This window comes from Tursiops truncatus, chromosome 7, assembly GCF_011762595.2.
Source record: "Tursiops truncatus isolate mTurTru1 chromosome 7, mTurTru1.mat.Y, whole genome shotgun sequence".
Lineage (NCBI taxonomy): Eukaryota > Metazoa > Chordata > Mammalia > Artiodactyla > Delphinidae > Tursiops > Tursiops truncatus.
This window is the reverse complement of record NC_047040.1, coordinates 66,928,578-66,948,751: the sequence shown is the minus strand read 5'-3', so window position 1 is coordinate 66,948,751 and position 20,174 is coordinate 66,928,578. Positions and strand designations below refer to the sequence as shown.

The window sequence follows — 20,174 nt, the reverse complement described above, 5'->3', positions numbered from 1 at the left end:
AACACAATTGATGCTTCCTATAAATCTCCCCAATCCGATCTTCATTTCTTGATTCCCACCAGCAAACCTGTGTATTTTATTTTTTCTATATTTATAGCCATAATACATAGTATCACTTTGCATATTTTATTATTTTATATAAGCATCATAAAATAAGCATTGTTCCATTGTTTTCTTCCTTATTATTTTTGAGATGTATCCATGTGATATGCATAACTCTAATTTGTTCATTTTGACTGTTGTACAAAAGTCTATTATATGAATATACTATCAATGTTTAGCGCTGGTTAGGACTCCTTTCTGCTGTTTATATACAAGGCTGCCATGAACATTTTTACCTCTCCTTAATCACACACATAAGTACTTCTTTAAGGTAACATGATAAGAGATCTTTAATTTTACTAGATATTGCAAATTTGATGGTTGTGCCAGGGTATTTTCCCACCACAGTAAAAGAGTTCCCATTGTTTCACTGCCCTTGACAACACTTGCTATTTTGAAACTTACATTTTTACTAATTTGATGGGTGTGATGTGGTACACTTCCTCGTGTTCTTGTGTTTCCTTGATTATTACTGAAGAGTATTTTTTTCCATATGTTTGTTAGCCTTTCAGATTTCCTCTTGTAAGAAAATACCCTTTGTTTTTTCAGTGTGTGCATATTTCTATTCAGTAGTCTTTTCATGAGTCTTAGAAATGTTTACATTTTATAAATTAACGCTTATATATATTAAAAACTTCTCGTGGCTTATTTTTTCATTTTTATAGTACTTAATGTACATATAAGTTTTAAATTTTAATATTTGTAAATGTATATCTTTTATGACTGTGCCTTTGTCTTATTTAAGTAATTTTCCTATGCTGAGGTCTGAAAAATGTTGAATATATTCATCTAAGTTTTAAAATACTGCTCTTAAAAGCTGTCTTTAACTCAAATATATTTGTTTATGGTTTGAGTTAGGAATCCAAATGTATTGTTTTCCAAGTGGATAATCAAACACAGTTTTTCAAAAAGTCACTCCTTTCCCTATTGGTTTATAATGACATAACTTAGGTTTCCATACATGTGGGTCTCTTCAAGTCTGATTCAAGGAAATAGCAGCAATATTTAACTTAATGTGTACTTGCCATGTGTCAAGAACTCTGCTAAGCATGTTATGCATTTTGGAGTTAGAATACATGGGCTCATACACACCAGGGAGCCCTGATAAATGGTCGGTCTTACTATATTACTTATTTGTTTACTGGCTGATGGAGATGTGTTCATCAGGTGAAGTGCACAGATGTGCTGATTGACACAAACTGCATTTTAAAAAGAATCCCAAATATATAACTTGCTTTTATTAAACAGGGGAAAAAGCAACACATTTTCCAAAGAGGCAGATATCCCAGTAGCTTTAGTAAAAACCAACATAACATCAGTTTGTTTGACAAGGCTTTTAGAATAAGTGAGCAGTTAAATTTTTAAAGTAGGAATTGAACATCAACAAGCTCTAGACTCCAGAACAGTTACAAGCCAACAAATTAGACATTGTTTTGCTTAACAATTTTAGCTTTAATGTAAATATATATTACTATTTAGAATATTAGCATCTGAACTACATAATTACTATCACTTTAATTAAAGCCAGGATTTCTGAAACCTTAACGTTTATGTTTAGAGGATGGGGTACCCACCCCATAACATGTTATATCCATCAATGGAATATTTATTATGGGCTTTAATATAACATAAACATTTCCAATTAAACTGTAACATTGAGGCAGCAAATGTCAGATCTATCTTTGCCTAGTTATTTATGTGTCATACAAATATAAGTCTATGAATCTTAATTTATCCCTTTGTCTAAGTCACGATTGCAGAGAATGTGTCAATAAGTGAAATCAACAAAAGGTGACTATTTCTCATTTGAGAAAAATGAAAGTCATTAACACCTTGTCTTAAAGTTCTAAAGCAGCATATTCAGTTCTTAAGGCAAAAAAGGCCAAAGATATTATTATAAATTATAAATTCTGGTAATTCTTCTTTTGGCATTAAAAGCCACAGCACAAGTTCTTATGCTTTAATAGATAATATATTAGTGTACATCTGAACATACATTTGCTAACATTCTCCATCAGTATGAAGTCGTTCTATGCAATAGAGCTGGTGAAGTGCGGCATGGCAGGGCAACACTTAATGGCCATCCTGGGCATCAAGGGACATGGAGCGGCTGAATCTTGACCTTCCATTCACAGATACTGTATTTGATGGAACTGCAACCTAAGAGAAAGAAACACACTTTGCACCCATCAATTTAAAATGGGACAGCTGTCTAATTTTCAATTTTCAACAATTACCACATTTTAACTTCTACTTAATTGTAAATGCTAACATTTAGTATTTATTATTCAATAAATTGCAAATAATCAAGAATAAATGTTCAATCTGCCATGAAATTAAAAATGAGTTATTTCCACAACAAACAAGTAAAATAATCCGTTAACACACCTTAGTCTTTACAAAACTACCAAATCAACTCAAAGGACAAGAGCATAAGCAGACTGCAGGCCAAGTTGTTATTAAAGCGCATTTTTAGCTAGATTAATTCTGGCTCCCCCAAAGTACCTTGGAGAATGTAGAAAAATAAAGCAAATTCCACAAAGCAATGAATTCTATAATTTTCATATTGATGATATATATTAACTTGAAATTATTCTCCCAGGTACCCCTCATTTATAAGAAAAACTAGCTTTGGTTTTTAAAATGCCTTCATTTGAAGGGCTAAAAAAGTCAAACCTATGACTGTTTTGCCAAAACAAATGCAGAATGAAAAGGAGTTTATTCACTAGGGAATAAACTCCTAAGTTCCAAAATTCTATGGCAAAGTTTCCTATTTATAAACTGTAAGGGAATAAAACACACTAAAACAAAATTTCCTAAATAGCTTGAAATTCCAACGTTACTTACAGGAATGTAGAAGAAAGTTATCTGGATTCTGAATAGTAGGTATAATATTTTGAAATATTACATATAAAATATGACATTTTAAGAAAAATAGTTCATCTCTTGATTGTAATTTGACCAGTTCAGCTTTATAACCAAACATTATCCTCTTTTCATAAGAAGAGAACTGAAGTACAAAAGGCCACAGATTCTGCCTAGCAACAGAGTAAGTTAGTGAAAAGGAAAATAAAGTTGGCAAATTTAGGTTGGCTTTGGTTTCCTGGTGCTTCATTTCTTGCCTTTTACTAAACAAAGATAGATCATCTAAACTAATCAATTTTCTTGACTGTCTTATGAACACAGGATGGAGTAGAGTGGTTGACACCATCCACCTGAAATGAAATAGCTAAGCAGAAAAGTTGCCACCAAGGGAAGGAACACTTACTTATCTGCACCCTATTCAGTACTCATGTGGGGCTACTTTCCAAGTACAGCCAACAAACAGACAGGTAATGCAGGTAATGGCTTTTTGTTATGTAATCTTGGTCTGAAAATTCTCTCTGTGTGTGAGGGGTTATTTTTGTAATTCTTGCCAAAATTGCAGTTCTCATACTCTTTGTAAAGTAAAAGAGAAAATTTGGTTTAAGCATTTAAAAAAACATACTAATGGTTCTAAATGTCTACAAGTAAAAGATGTTAATTGTAACATCATTTATAGAGTGAAAAACTAGAATCCAGTTAAATGTCTACCAGTAAGGAGCAAATAAGCTATGGTTCATTCATACAGTCAAATACTATGTTGTCTTTTTTTTTTTTTTTGGCCGCGCCACACAACATGTGGGATCTTAGTTCCCTGACCAGGGATTGAACCTGGGCCCTTGGCAGTGAGAGCTCAGAGTCCTGACCACTGGACCACCAGGGAATTACAATTACTACATAGTCTTAAAAGAACAGCATAGATATGTATGTAACAAAAGGGAAAGCTTCAAGAGATAGATATATATTTAACAGTGTTTTACAGAGGATTCCATTTTTGTTAGAAAAAAATAAATGTTTATATATGACAAAAGTGGTCTGAAAGGTTACACTGTACTCTATCCAGAGCAGTTACTCTGGGGGGAAATGGTATTTTGTTATTTAAAAATTTGTTTACTTAAACTTCAAACATGAGAAGATATCATTAGAATACTATTCTATGAATTTTTAGGTCAGAGACCTTGTCTATTTTAATGCCACTTCATACCTACTTCACACTCATAGTTATTTTAGTGCCTGGTCAGTGTAACTCGATGACTATTTCTTAGATGAAATATGGTAACTTTTTACAAACATTTATGAAGTATAAAAGTATTGCTTGAAGTTTTTGAACAGTGACCACAGGACACTAGTAATAAAGATATCTTTAAAAAGTAACTTTAAGAATTTACTGATGTAAGCATCTACTAGTTGACTGTCTACCCTTGAAGTTCAAGAAATTTTCAGGAATATTCACATAGCTTTCTTACTGTGAAACCATCATTCATTTTTACTTTTAAAATACATGGAAAGAGGGCTTTCCTGGTGGCGCAGTGGTTGAGAGTCCGCCTGCCAATGCAGGGGACACGGGTTCGTGCCCCGGTCCGGGAAGATCCCACATGCCGCGGAGCGGCTGGGCCCGTGAGCCATGGCCGCTGAGCCTGCGCGTCCGGAGCCTGTGCTCCGCGACGGGAGAGGCCACAGCAGTGAGAGGGCCCGCGTACAGCAAAAAAAAAAAAAAAAAAAAAATACATGGAAAGAGCTGCCAACCTGAAACACTTGGACTGTTCAAATTCAAACCAAGGAAATATGAATAAAAAGCAGACTAATTAAACAAAATAAGCCAGGAAGATCCTGGGTGACTTACCCAGGTTTTCTCTTCCCTCCAGATTTCTATCTAGCTAACGATAAGTTTTATTTTCTGAGGAAACACTTACTACCAAGCACTAAATATCATTCATCAGTTTATTTTCAGACTTTTATATTTACAAACCTATATTCTCCTTATAATAGTGTAATAACCTTAGTAAGTCGAGGCACCAACAAGAACCAAAAGCAGCCAAAGTTCTTGTGTCAACACAAGTCAATAATAATAGATGACTTAATCTCTTATTCTCTGAAAACAATTTGCTGTCATACATACATCTTAAAATCAAACACATTTTATAAAATACTGTGCTAGATTTATTAATGCTTTATATGAAGACAAGACAAATCGCTTTGACTATATGTGGGTTGACTTGGGGGTAAGGCATGGGAAAAAAGCCTTAAGAAACATGAAAATTCACAACTACATTTACACTAGGGCAATCAACTAGATAATTGTTCTAATGTGAACCAACTACTTAATGAAGGTTAATTGCTCAAGTATGAACAAGAGCCATAAGGCAGGTTGGTACCTGGAGTAAAAGTGAACATTTGGGTGCCAAAACACGGAGCCAACTTTCTGATGAACAATCTAAACCCACTGTCAAAATCACTGGAGATTTTATTTGGCACTATAACTGTTGTTCTATAAAAGAAATGTTAGCATGTAAAACAAACCAGAAGAAATGTTCAGAACAGGACAGAAATATGGGACTTAAGCAAAGATCACAAGAAATTAGAGCCTTCTTGTGTCTATTTTTACCACCTTCTGCAATTTTTTGAAATATAATACATGTACAGAGGAGTGCACTGAACAGCCCAATGAAAACAAACACAGTCATATATGTAGCCCATCACTCAGGTCAAGAGAATACTCCCTACTCCAGCTCCCTACTGATCTTGTTTTTATTTAAAATTTTGACTTTATCATGGATTTTTGCATTAATTTGTATATTTTTAAATATTGCGTTAAGATAATATTTATCTTGATTAATTTTTTTAGTTCTCTCTTAAATTGTGTCCCCGTCTTGCTCTAATACACCCCCAACAGCACTTCTTCTTCCCCTCTGGAAGTAACCCTATTGTGATTTTTGTAATTACTTCCTCACTTTTAAAAATAATTGCCACCTATGCACGCATCACTGAATAATATAATTTAGTTTTGCATGCTGTCAACTTTACATATCTTTTTATGTCTCTATCTACATTGTTCTGTTGTGTGTATTTTATCCAATTTATTGCCATGCTTTGAATCTACCACTAGTCTACCATTTTTGGATATTAAGGTTATATGTATTTGGAGCTATTACAAACAATGTTCTTCTGAGTCTTGGTATATAAAAACACATTTTTAGCATATATAAGTAGAAGTGAAGGTGCTGATCATGGAGTGTAGATATCATGAACTCTACTAGACCCTGTGTCTTTCTTCAGAGGGAAGAAAAAGGATTATGTAAGGAATTTTCATTAAACAGAGTTTAGGAGCTGACACTATAGGGAGTCAGAGCTGTCAGTAACCTCCTACTGAGAGAGAGAATTTAGACTCAATAGAACCTAAAGTAATGAGTTATAAACAGGATACAATTATAGGATCATCATTTAGGGCCTGCTTTCCGTGTTGATTCACATCCAGCTCATTCTGGAAGCAATGAGAATTTTATACGTGAAGAGACTGCCAAATCGGAGCCCATGAGATACCAAGTATACAGCTGCCTGCCTGTAAAATTCTGTTGGCCTAGAAGGCATTTCCAACTTAATGCACTGTTTTCTGCAATTAGTTTACTGAAACTGATTAATATATCCACTGACTTAGTACAAAGGCACTGCGGTTATTTTCTGTTCTCCCATGAGCCTGAGGTACCACTGTTTCTCAGTTCCAGGCTATGAACACCCAGAAGGCAGAGGCTTCGTTTTATTCAATTTTGTATCCCCAGTATCTGTACAATGTTTGGTATTTTTCTGCTTTAAAAGAATATTTATCAAATTTATTGAATTGAGAACTTTGAAATTCATCCTTAATTTACAAGATTAGAAACAGAATTAGAAATAGAATTATTTTCATAAATAAGAATGTACAGTTTATTTACAGGGACATATTCCCGACCCCACAAAATATAGATGTCATGACCTGTGAAATACCAATTTCAATGTTCCTTTTGGTTTCTTTTGTTTTTTTTTGCTGCCTGGCACCTTAATTTAAACTCTACAAATAATCTACAAAATTCAAACCTTCTCCCCTGAATTATTCCTTCATGTTTCCTTCACTTCTGACAGCACACAATATTTTGCCTTGTCACCATGTGTGCCCAGATGGGAGCGCCAAGTCCTCTGTGGGAACGGCCGTCACCCAGGGCTCCAATGAAACCCATCCAGGAAGCTGGCTGACACAGGCAAAGCTGGCTGTGTAGACATGCGAGGATGCCTCCCCCTTTTTCTATCTTTGCAGCATTCCTGTTCCTTGGCAGATTTCGTTTTTGTTGAGTTCAGTGTTTTGCTCAACAAGTCTCTTACTCTTCTCTAAATAGCTTCTAAAATGATTAGAGAAGGAATTCACAAAATGAAATGCCTAGGGAGTCAGTGAAATAATGAGTACTTGTCTTGTCTTGGGTGTTGAGGAACTTGCAACCAAGATGACTAAGGGAAGAACAAGAAAGACATTTAGGGAAACTACAGCCTCTGGGAGGTCCAAGTGAGGATGCCAGGCTCAAGGCTGCACCACATCCTCTTTCAGCGGATGAAGGCAACAAAGGGAGGAAACTCATCTGCACATAATTCCCTGTGATGCTTTTTGGTGTTTGCCCAAGAAGGGGGCACACCTCCTTGCTCTCCTACATCCAGGAGAAGCTAGACTCTGGCAGGGCATTATTAAGATTGGAATTTCTGCATTAGGTCTCATCTAAATTCTCTAGATTTTCCCTACATTATTTTGGTTTAGCCTATAAAACTCCTCCCCCCGCCCAACCACCCAATCCCACGTATGGTAGTAACTGATTGCTGTAGGAGCGATGACTGAAAACTTGCAGGCTTCTACAACAGTGCAGCTTTTCTGGAATAAAGGAGGGACTTTCTTTCCAAAAGACTCTTTCTTGCTGTGCTAACACAATTTTTTTAAAATAAGAGTCCAAGGCACTTTCTATATATAGATATATAATAATGAGCAAAACTAGTGTTCTGCACCTGGCCCATGTTTTGGAAAACAGACCTGACATATTTTTAAGTACTCTCTCAGCTTATACTTCAAAAATGACCCCTGACATAAAAGAGTAACTTCTGGCATCTTCCCTATTCAGACTTAAAAGCCAGAAAACAATTTCCCCTAAGTATGAGTTTGACAATGTTGAAAATAAACCCACTGTCACCCATCTGATAAAGAAAACTTACCCTTTTCAACTTGGCAGCAGCCTCTCCAGAACGAATTGCAGTCAGCAGACTCTGTCGGATCTGTTCTGGGTCAGAGCTTTGGAATGTTGAAGAACTCTGTCTCTTAAGGGTGAATGATGGGCCGTCAGTCAGAGATGGCGTTTGGGGATTCTGTTCATTATGTGCAGAGTTATTTTCCTATAAAAATAAATGTGAAATATTTATATGAATACCACGTGAAGAATGGGCCATTATGCAAAACATTTTCATCATCAGTAGCTCTTTAAGAACCACCATTTGCCTCACTGGTGTTTTAGACTCAGCTCTGTTTCCTCATCCACTGAGTTATCTCTGCTGCCAGGGCTCAGCTGGAAGATGAGGGCATTACTTTCCCTCATCTTGAACTCAGGAGGCTAAGGAAGGAAAGTGATACCTCTTTTTGTTTCACAAATGCAGTGGTAATTTTACTGTCCTTGAGTAAATAGAATAATGCCGATTTCTCCAGTGGAGTTGGCTAGAAGAGCCAAAGTAATAATAAAAATTCCACAGACAAAAAAAAAAAAAAAAATTTTCATAGTTCCAATATATTAGTGTTGTAAAATTATTTTTGATGGTACAAATGGACAAATGTTGGTAATTTCATACTTGTTGAACCTAATGTATCTTCTAATAAAGGAATATTAGTGACTAACAGCTTATTTTGTGTTTCTGGAAGTCACAGGGGCTAACTGATGACCATGTTTTCTTTATTTTTCTCATGAGACTAAAAATAAATATTAGAAATTTCCAAATTTAAGAATCAAAAATTTAATTAAACTTCTTAGGAAGGAATATTTAGTAACTGATTTAACTGGCAACTGTATTCAAACAATCTTAAAAATGTCTTTTTCAAACTGCCAGATGAGTATCTTTATAAAAGATGAGCTAAACAGAACTCAGGCAATGGCTCAAAAACTGTATTATATAAATCAAGCTTCTGTTGTTTAGAAATGGTATTCCATTCTAAGAAAAAAACTCAGGCTTTATTCGCAAGTAAAGAATTAATCTCTGCATCATATATCTCTTCCTGATATTATATCAAAGTAATAAACATAAATGTGAAAATATATGAAGAAATATTTTTCAAGGTAAATATTGCTTTAAAATTATGGAAAACTCTTTACTTGGCAATATGGTTAATGTTCTGTTACTCTGGGAGTGTTTGAAAAAATAGTATAAAATGCTTCTGGAACAGTCATACAAATATGAAAGTATTCTTTAAACACTATCAGAGTAAAAGTACACAATGTATTTTTTAAAAATTGCATGGGGATTATCATAATTCATACTGTGAATTTCTTCCTGACTATACTACTTGAATCTAGCAAATTATATCATTAGTTGATCAAACATGAAGTCAACAAATCCCTTTTTTGTACACCATTAAGGTTAGATGGTGGTTAAGTGATATTTTGCTCAACATACGTATAACTGGAAAGTTGACACTGAATTAACAAAATGGGAAATTAAGAAAATTACCTATTTAAACTCTGGTTTTAATTTAAATTACATATAACAATGTTTGGTAAGCTCAGGTTGAGTGTATATGATAGAAAATACAGAGCTGAGAGATGTTTGGTTATTTTATCTAGTCTTTGATACTGCTTATGTTTTTATGTAATTAAAACTTTTGCCATTATGGAGAATTGGAAAAGAAAATAAAGTCAACCAGACCATCCAGAAAAGTTATAAACAAATTGAGATAAGCAAAACACAGAAAACTAGAGAGTCAGAACTATAAACTATTATACTATACAAATGTAGGAGCAAAGAAGCTTTAAATTTAAATATTTCCTAATGATACAATTATATAAGGATGATCTTATAGTAATATCTGATCAAGTTATATGAATTATAATAACTCTGAGAATAAATAATCAGATTCTGTGAATTACTACTCTTTTCTTCCTACAGTAGCTTGATAGTAGATTATGAATTCAGAGTTAAGTAACACACAAACAAACCGACATGCTTTGTTAACCCCGTTGAAACCATGTTGTATAAGAATCCCTTACTTTTAAAAAGGTTACATTTACCTTATCTTTCACACCTGGTTGTGGGATGTCCACAAACGTATTTACGGAAGGAATCTTCCCTCCCTCTGTGTCAGTTGGAGCTCGGGCAGATGCACCTCTGACCTCCTCACTGCGTGACCCTGTACGACCTTTGCTGAAAGACTGTGACCGTTTCACCACAGCGAGGGCAAACGGTGAAGGAGCAGAGCTGGAATATGGTCGAGGGGCACCAAAAGTTTTCAGAGTCTTCAGGTTAAGTGTTGCTAACTGACTCTTGGGAAGAGGAACAGGTTTGGGGGCTACGGGAGGGGGAGAGGTTTCAGCAGGCTTCTGACTGCTGTCATCATCAGTGTTTTGAATGTGTGGCTGTGGAGGAGAGTGAGTTGTTTTACTTAAGGGAGAAGGAGCTGGCTCCGGAGGAGGTATTGTATCCCTTTCCACCTCTTTCTTTATTAGTTCCTTTGGAGTAGGATTAGGGGCAGCTTGAACACTCTTGGCAGCTGCAGATGTCACATAATGACCTGAAACTCTTTTTTGCATCTGCAAGAAAAAAGAACTTGGTTTGGAGTGGGGATTTGAAACGCGAGATTTAAGTTTTGACTCCAAAATACTGTTTATATCTTCCAAATTTGGCACAAAAGGAGCTGTGCCAGTGTCTCTCGTCATTTTGGGAGTAGGTTTCAGAGGATTTGACATTGTGCTGTGGGTAAGACTCTCCTCACTTTGCACCTGATGCTCTGTTCTCAGGGTAGGCTTTGGTTTCAGGTCTCCTTCTGGCTCCTTTGGGCTTTCAGAAATAACAGGATCTTCTGTTTGGATTGCAGTTACTTTCACATTCTCATGAGTGTCCTTTTCTCCTAAAGTATTTATCTCCTGATCATTTTTATACCCTATGGTTTCCGATTCCCAATCTTTCAATATTTCTAGGGATCTGGGAGGCACTATTTTGTAAGTAGTCATCCCAATTTTGGGTATGTACTCTCTTGTAATTTCATTTGAAGGTTTTGGCTTGGGATTATAGTCTTGTCTGTAAAATGGATAATTCTTTATATAAGAAGCTGTTGGATTTTTATCAGTCCCATCTACAGGAGGCAAAAGATCATCATTACCATGTGCACAAATTGGATCTTTTATGGTGAGTTGCTCTTCTGTATACGTAATTAGGCGGCCCTGACTCCCAAATTCTCTTGAGCTATCTAAAGAATCTTGTGGGCTTAAAGATGAGTGGTGAGTTGATTTGTTGTTACTTGAAGTTTGCACACTTTCATCAACTTTGACATCAGACAAATTATGATCTTGGTGATTCCCATCAAAACTGTCACAGGAAGGGATTGTCTGAATTGCTGCATCTTGCATTTTTGTCTTTTCTGCACTAGGTTGAATCAGTTTTTGATCTGGTGCTGATGAAGCAGCAAGATGATTTTCCTTGTAACTTCTAGCAGTATCAGTTGTATATGCCTGATCGTTTGATAGTCTGTCAACTTCCACGTCCACATTGTTACTTTTGGCAACACCTGCTACATTGATTTCTGTTCTCCTCATTCCATTTTTCATACTGTCTTCTGTGTTTGTTGGAATGACAATTATTTCATTTTGATCTACTGAGAGAAAAAATATCATAAAGTATATGAAAAAAATAGAAAACCTCAAGTTTTCAATGCCTGCCTCCCCCAAACTGAAACAGATTGATTTGAATTCTATAGATAATTTTCAGCTACCAATTATACAAAAATTATACAGGTAGTGGCATACAGAGAAAACAGCATGGGCTTTGATATCATAGAGACCTGAATCTGGAATCAGCTTGACTAATTACAACCTGTATGGCCACATCATATTACTTACCCTCTTTGAGCCTCAGTTTGCTCAGATGTAAAAAAAAAAAAACATGTATTATATATATCATTTATGTAACATGTTTATTAGGATAGTGTATTGCCCAAAACAAGTACTCATAGAAGATAGCTATGATTTTTCTTTTAAATAAAGACTATATTTCAGTCATTGTTAAGAATGACAAAAGACATTGACAAATTTAAAAAATGTTTTTATTCTGTAATTTTTTTCCATTTTGATTCTCTCTGTCTTTTCTATAATCCCTAGTATATTTACATTTTATACCTAACATTAAAAGGGAAACAATCCCAGCAAATGCTATCAGTTTTAATTAAGGAAGACAACAAAACCTTACCTTTAAGAGTTGAAGTAAAAACAGAACCTAAGTTGATTGTCTTATTAATTAGGTGTCCTTGCTAAATACTTTTAGAGGACTTTGTTTTCAGTCAAAATATGGGTGATTTCAACTACATAAAAACAATCATGTGGGTTTTGATTTTTCTCTGTGAGAAAAAATAACTATTTTTCTCATGTCTGAATCCAGGTAGAGAAAACAACTTCCCTCTCCCCAGCACTACCTTTCCTCTTAATTTTAATTCAGACCTCCTGAAAACAAAAATCATTTTCCAGTGTCTAGGTTAACAAAGCAACAGTTGCCAGCCAACAACATGATGGCAAAGAGTTGGAATGAGGCATCTGGAAGAAAACACAGGCTTATGAATGTGTACCACGTGTCTTGTACTAAGCCAAGTGATTTATATACTGTGCTCCTCCAGTCAAATGCCACGAAGAGTCATTTCTTCTGAATAACCAGCTAGCCCTCATCTTCAAAATCCTCAGTGGCCTCTCCTTTCAGATATGATTGTTTGCACAGCACAAGTGAAATGTGAGCCTTGGAAGTCAAATTGTGAAAGGATGTCAAGTATTTCTCTATAGTTTTATAATCACTCACTTTCATCTATAAGATAAAGTTCACTGCCTAAAATATATCATGAGCTATTTAAAATGGGTCCTCTGTGAAAAAAGAAAAAAAGAAAAGAGAAAAGAAAAAAGAAAGATATGCATGCATGCATGCAAAAAAAAAAATCATGTTGCCAGGTAAATTTGGATACAGTTTTTTTTTTAAATCCTTATATTTTTAAACCCTGCCTAACTGCACAATTATTTGATCATGGTGGTTATATTTTCTATTATGTTGCAAGGTTCCTATATTACATATATAATTTAAAAATGGAATTTTTATTCTTCCCACATAAAATGCAACTAGTTATTCGAATACATATTGTCCATTCAAGTGATTTCTTTTCTCAGTGACTAATAATTATTAACTTTTGTGATTTATAAAATTAAGGACATGTGATTAGGAACCACAGAAGAGACACATCTCTGCCTGTGTTCTTATTTACTTGGTTCTTAAGTGTTTTTAATATCTATATGAAAAGTGGTACTCTCAATGCTGATATGAGCACAAAAGAATTTAAGAAATGGTCCTGGCACCAGAAAATGAGCCTAAATGTATTTCCTTTTCTCTTTCTAATTTTTCATTTTCCACTGAATATAGGTATATCCCAGTTGCAGAATGGAAACATTTTCCAAAAGAAGGTAAATCAACATAAAAATATATTTTAAATTAAATCCCCTCTAACAAACCCTAATTTACTGGTTTTAGAACTCTAAGTTTCTATTTTTCACATTTTCTGTGGGTTACACCTACTTCACCATTATCTAACTGAATTTCTCATCAAAATTCCACAATTTCAAAATTTTCAATGATTGTCAGGCCTGGAAACCTAGAATCACTCCTGAATTCATTAGCTGGTCCATCCTCCTACATATTGATGATACTGCCAATGAAATGTCAATGAATGGACAGGCCATTTTTCAAGAATGCCCAGTAGAGTGAGAAGGTATATTTTGTACTATACTGTACTTCCCCCTACTTAACACTGACACCAACATCAACAACCTGATGAAAGGATGATTTAGATAAGTATACAGGGTAGGTTAAAAAAAAAAGAGAAAAGGAGAATAAAACTAGTTTAAGGATAACAAATTATTTTAAAAATCACCTAGAGTTGACAAGGATCATTGTAAATCAAGTGCAAATCAAAATAAAGGTATTACAGAAATGTACTTGTGACCCTAGCACTAATATGATGCCAAAATCTTAGCAAAAATGATTTGACTATGATTTTTAAAAGAAGTAAACAGCTTTTAAATCATGACTTCTCAATAGAAATGCTTTTGCCGTCATAGCGTATGTTATAAAAAACTGAGTCAAGAAGAAAAAAGGGGGAAATCATATACAAGTTGTACACTTGTATCTCAGGATGGTATTGACCATGAGGAAAATGAGTCAGAGACATATATATTCAAATTAACCAACACATACCACAAATATAAAATGACATATCTATATCTATCCATCTGTCCATCTTGTTTGTGACATTGGGATAATCCATGTTTTATATATATATATATATATATATATATATATCCCTATGTTTTCTATGAATCTTAACCTAGTTTTACATATTAACATAATAGATTGGACTATGAGAATAAGCACTTTCTTCATACCCCCTTAAAATTCCCTGGTGGCGCAGTGGGAAGATCCCACATGCCGCGGAGTGGCTGGGCCCGTGAGCCATGGCCGCTGAGCCTGCGCGTCTGTAGCCTGTGCTCCACAACGGGAGAGGCCACAGCAGTGAGAGGCCCGCGTACCGCAAAAAGAAGAAAAAAAAAAAAAAAAAAAACACAACAAAATACTAGCAAATAGAATCCAACAGCACATTAAAAGGATCATACACCATGATCAAGTGGGGTTTATTCCAGGAATGCAAGGATTCTTCAATATACGCAAATCTATCAATGTGATAAACCATATTAACAAACTGAAGGAGAAAAACCATATGATCATCTCAATAGATGCAGAGAAAGCTTTTGACAAAATTCAACACCCATTTATGATAAAAACCCTGCAGAAAGTAGGCATAGAGGGAACTTTCCTCAACATAATAAAGGCCATATATGACAAGCCCACAGCAAACATCATCCTCAATGGTGAAAAACTGAAAGCATTTCCACTAAGATCAGGAACAAGACAAGGTTGCCCACTCTCACCACTCTTATTCAACATAGTTTTGGAAGTTTTAGCCACAGCAATCAGAGAAGAAAAGGAAATAAAAGGAATCCAAATCGGAAAAGAAGAAGTAAAGCTGTCACTGTTTGCAGATGACATGATCCTATACATAGAGAACCCTAAAGATGCTACCAGAAAACTACTAGAGCTAATCAATGAATTTGGTAAAGTGGCAGGATACAAAATTAATGCACAGAAATCTCTGGCATTCCTATATACTAATGATGAAAAATCTGAAAGTGAAATCAAGAAAACACTCCCATTTACCATTGCAACAAAAAGAATAAAATATCTAGGAATAAACCTACCTAAGGAGACAAAAGATCTGTATGCAGAAAATTATAAGACACTGATGAAAGAAATTAAAGATGATACAAATAGATGGAGAGATATACCATGTTCTTGGATTGGAAGAATCAACATTGTGAAAATGACTCTACTACCGAAAGCAATCTATAGATTCAATGCAATCCCTATCAAACTACCACTGGCATTTTTCACAGAACTAGAACAAAAAATTTTGCAATTTGTATGGAAACACAAAAGACCCCGAACAGCCAAAGCAATCTTGAGAACGAAAGAAGGAACTGGAGGAATCAGGCTCCCAGACTTCAGACTATACTACAAAGCTACAGTTATCAAAACGGTATGGTACTGGCACAAAAACAGAAAGATAGATCAATGGAACAGAATAGAAAGCCCAGAGATAAACCCACGCACATATGGTCACCTTATCTTTGACAAAGGAGGCAGAAATGTACCGTGGAGAAAGGACAGCCTATTCAATAAGTGGTGCTGGGAAAACTGGACAGCTACATGTAAAAGTATGAAGTTAGATCACTCCCTAACACCATACACAAAAATAAGCTCAAAATGGATTAAAGACCTAAATGTAAGGCCAGAAACTATCAAACTCTTAGAGGAAAACATAGGCAGAACACTCTATGACATAAATCACAGCAAGATTCTTTCTGACCCACCTCCTAGAGTAATGGAAATAAAAACAAGAGTAAACAAATGGGACCTAATGAAACTTAAAAGCTTTTGCGCAGCAAAGGAAACCATAAAGAAGACCAAAAGACAACCCTCAGAATGGGAGAAAATATTTGCAAATGAAGCAACTGACAAAGGATTGATCTCCAAAATTTATAAGCAGCTCATGCAGCTTAATAACAAAAAAACAAACAACCCAATCCAAAAATGGGCAGAAGATCTAAATAGACATTTCTCCAAAGAAGATATACAGAGTGCCAACAAACACATGAAAGAATGCTCAACATCACTAATCATGAGAGAAATGCAAATCAAAACTACAATGAGATATCATCTCACACCAGTCAGAATGGCCATCATCAAAAAATCTAGAAACAATAAATGCTGGAGAGGGTGTGGAGAAAAGGGAACCCTCTTACACTGTTGGTGGGAATGTAAATTGATACAGCCACTGTGGAGAACAGTATGGAGGTTCCTTAAAAAGCTACAAATAGAACTACCATATGACCCAGCAATCCCACTACTGGGCATATACCCTGAGAAAACCATAATTCAAAAAGAGTCATGTACCAAAATGTTCATTGCAGCTCTATTTACAATAGCCCAGAGATGGAAACAACCTAAGTGTCCATCATCGGATGAATGGATAAAGAAGATGTGGCACATATATACAATGGAATATTACTCAGCCATAAAAAGAGACGAAATTGAGCTATTTGTAATGAGGTGGATAGACCTAGAGTCTGTCATACAGAGTGAAGTAAGTCAGAAAGAGAGAGACAAATACCGTATGCTAACACATATATATGGAATTTAAAAAAAAAAAATGTCATGAAAAACCTAGGGGTGAAACAGGAATAAAGACACAGACTTACTAGAGAATGGACTTGAGGCTATGGTGGGGAGGGGGAAGTGTAAACGGTGACAAAGCGATAAAGAGGCATGGACATATATACACTACCAAACGTAAGGTAGATAGCTAGTGGGAAGCAGCCGCATAGCACAGGGAGATCAGCTCGGTGCTTTGTGACCGCCTGGAGGGGTGGGATAGGGAGGGTGGGAGGGAGGGAGACGCAAGCGGGAAGAGATATGGGAATATATGTATATATATAACTGATTCATTTTGTTGTGAAGCTGAAACTAACATACCATTGTAAAGCAATTATACTCCAATAAAGATGTTAAAAAAAAAAAAACAACCATTGTGTATTCCTTGCATCTTCTATTTGTATAGTATCATTTTTCTGAAATTCAATCCTAAATATATATTTTAACCATATCTCAGTATTCTATAAGGAATTCAAACAAAGTAGCAGATATAATTTCTATGATCAAAGACTGTCCAATCCAATTGAGTAGTCGAGAACAGAAAACTACATGGCTTCTAGTAATCAAGTAACAGAATAAGTAAAGTGGCAGGATTTGGATAATAGTTGAATGAATGAAGATAGGTGGAAAATTATTTTCCAGGCAAAGATAAAAATGAGCATAGGCCTAATGATAGAACTGAGTGAAATATATCATGAGAAAGAGAATAAACTGTCTTGACTGGGGGGCGGGGAGTGGGAAATACTGGTAAGCACTATTACATAATTAGATGGTTTGGGCCTGAAAAATCAAGCAGACCAGTTTCACCTTAGGTATAGCAACCCGACTATGAACTAAAACAGGCTTGGGTTAGGGAGTCAGTAGAAGGAAAAAAGAGAAGTAGATCATAAGTATACACAGAGTATACATCTTTAAGATCCAAGATCTAGGTGAGATAACCTCTAAGATTTAACAACAACAACATTAGAACACATGGTAGGTAGAAGCACATTTTGGAATCAATACGTATTGAACACATACTGCCTGAGTTCAAATTTGAGGTTCACCACTTACTAACTGTGGGACCTCAGGTGAGTTACATAATGTCTTTGTGGCTCTATTATCCGTAAGATGGGACTAAAGTAATAATACCCATAAATGAGTTAATATACAAGATTAAATGAGTTAATATATATAAAGTGTTTAAGAAAGGTCCTTGGCACATAGCAAGTGCTATGAAAGTGTTGGCTATTAGTGTTTATAGAACTCACCATTCTCCTGGTTTGGGCCCGGTGACCTCAGGTTTCTTACACTGTCAACCACCCTCGCTTTGTTGCTTGAATTACACACCATAATGTGTGGTCCTCTGTAAAATATGATATTGTATGTTATATATTGATACTATTGAAACACACACACACATACACAATGATAAAACAGGCAATAATTTCCAAAGACAGATGGACTGGAATAATCATCTTTTTCTGCCAAATACTAGAAATTTAATAGCAAAGAAAGAATACAACTGAGGGGAAATGCTGCTATGAAACATTAGCTTTCATATGGTGACCCTGTTACAAAGAAAGATGTAAGAAGCTTGGTAAAATGGACACTTTCCCCAAGACAGTGTCTTTTTGTTATTATCAATTATTATCTTTTAAAGAAAAAGGAACTAAATGAAATGTACTCTCATAGACATTTTCCTTGCATCTGGCAAGGTTACCTTGTGGCAAGTCAGTATGTGAACTGACTTCATTGGGGGGTTTATTGGTGATACAAGAGATTAATTTGGAGACAATCCCATGCAAATTATAATAAAACTTTGATAAAATGGTTTATTTTGCCTACTTGATTTCATCTTTATTCATAGTGTGGCATTTCTAACAGAATGTAAGTATACTTTACTATAACTTTCGATTCCTAGGACCAAGGGGAAGGTAGGTGCATTCTCTGCTTCATAAAGTTGACTATAAAAATAATATTAGTGATTTAACATCATATTCTAAGAGGCAGAATTGTTTTATATAGCAGTTAGTAAAAATTCTTCAGGAGCATTTGGTGAAAATTGAAAATTAAATATTCCATTTAGGCCAAATAGGTAATAGGCAAAACAAACGCAACACAAACAAAAATGCTAATCTTCATACAAAATAACTACGTTATGGTTGGTCTGCCACAGGGATACCAGAACTGTTGGATTTGATTTTATTTAAAAACAATCACATGTAAATTGATACTTTATAAATAAACATTTTTTAAATGGTTGTAAAAGGGATAAAGTATAAGCTAAAGAAATGACTCTACTTGTGTTTAAAATATCAGTTCTACATTTCAGAAGACTAGTATCAATTAAACAAACCACCACCACCACGTCTGGCATACAGACTACTTACTGTCCATCTGTGTTTCCAGTTCCTTGTTTTTCTTCTTTGGAGTTTTGTGAGGACTCTCCAGTATCACTGCCAAGGGCTGAGTCAGGATCACTTTTCAGTGTATTTATTATATCAGTAGATACAGTAGGAATGTCTTGCGACTTCAGAGAAGTATTTTCAGCCTCATCTTTAGGCACTTCACTCAGTTCTTGCTTTTCATCTACCTCTTCAAGGCTGTAATCAGAGCTTATTCCAGCTACAAAGAAATGAAGATATAATCCTAAATATTAATTTGCCTCATTCATCCTGGGCAATCCTGGCAAGGAAGGAATTTTTAAAATAATAATTAGTTGGACTCTTTTAAATTCTGATTCAAAGCTAATAGTAAAATACTTTTCTAATGGTGAATAATTATGTTAACATATAATCAGATTATCTCAGACATACATTTCTAAAAATAATATGCTGTCTCTCTCAGTTTTATTCATGGTAGAAAAAAAGAGGTTATTTAAGCTCATAAACTTCAAGTTATATATTTCATTTAAGAATGTATCTTTCAATTTAAATGATTTTTACCTTGATGCAATGGCTTTAAATGTAAACAAAAAGAACACGAGATTTTTAGATTGGCTCCAAGTGTACTTATAAAGTTTGACTCAGTAATTATCAGTACTATGATTGAGAATTATCTGAGCATCTTTTAAAAATACTGATGCTCACCTCTAATCCACATCTGTTAAATCAATCTCTGAAGGGAGGGACCAAGAATTTTTTTAAGGTTCTTTCAGGTGATTCTAGTGTGCA

At 35.1% G+C, this 20,174-nt stretch overlaps 1 protein-coding gene across 11 annotated transcripts in view; it reads right to left on the bottom strand.

Moving 5' to 3' along the window:
* Nucleotides 1-1,320: 1,320 nt before the first annotated feature.
* The window catches only part of COBLL1 (cordon-bleu WH2 repeat protein like 1), a 163,771-nt gene continuing 144,917 nt past the window's right edge, over nt 1,321-20,174 (bottom strand). For 10 of the 11 annotated variants that reach the window (XM_019922406.3, XM_073807638.1, XM_019922408.3 and 7 more), the window contains 5 exons: nt 19,392-19,626; nt 18,270-18,364; nt 10,242-11,821; nt 8,188-8,364; nt 1,321-2,262 (listed from right to left, as the gene is read on the bottom strand). In XM_019922406.3, coding sequence (XP_019777965.2) covers nt 2,176-2,262; nt 8,188-8,364; nt 10,242-11,821; nt 18,270-18,364; nt 19,392-19,626 — 2,174 coding nt within the window. In that variant the 3' untranslated portion in view covers nt 1,321-2,175. The remainder of the gene's footprint in view (nt 2,263-8,187; nt 8,365-10,241; nt 11,822-18,269; nt 18,365-19,391; nt 19,627-20,174) is intronic. The other variant, XM_019922403.3, reaches the window with a different exon arrangement.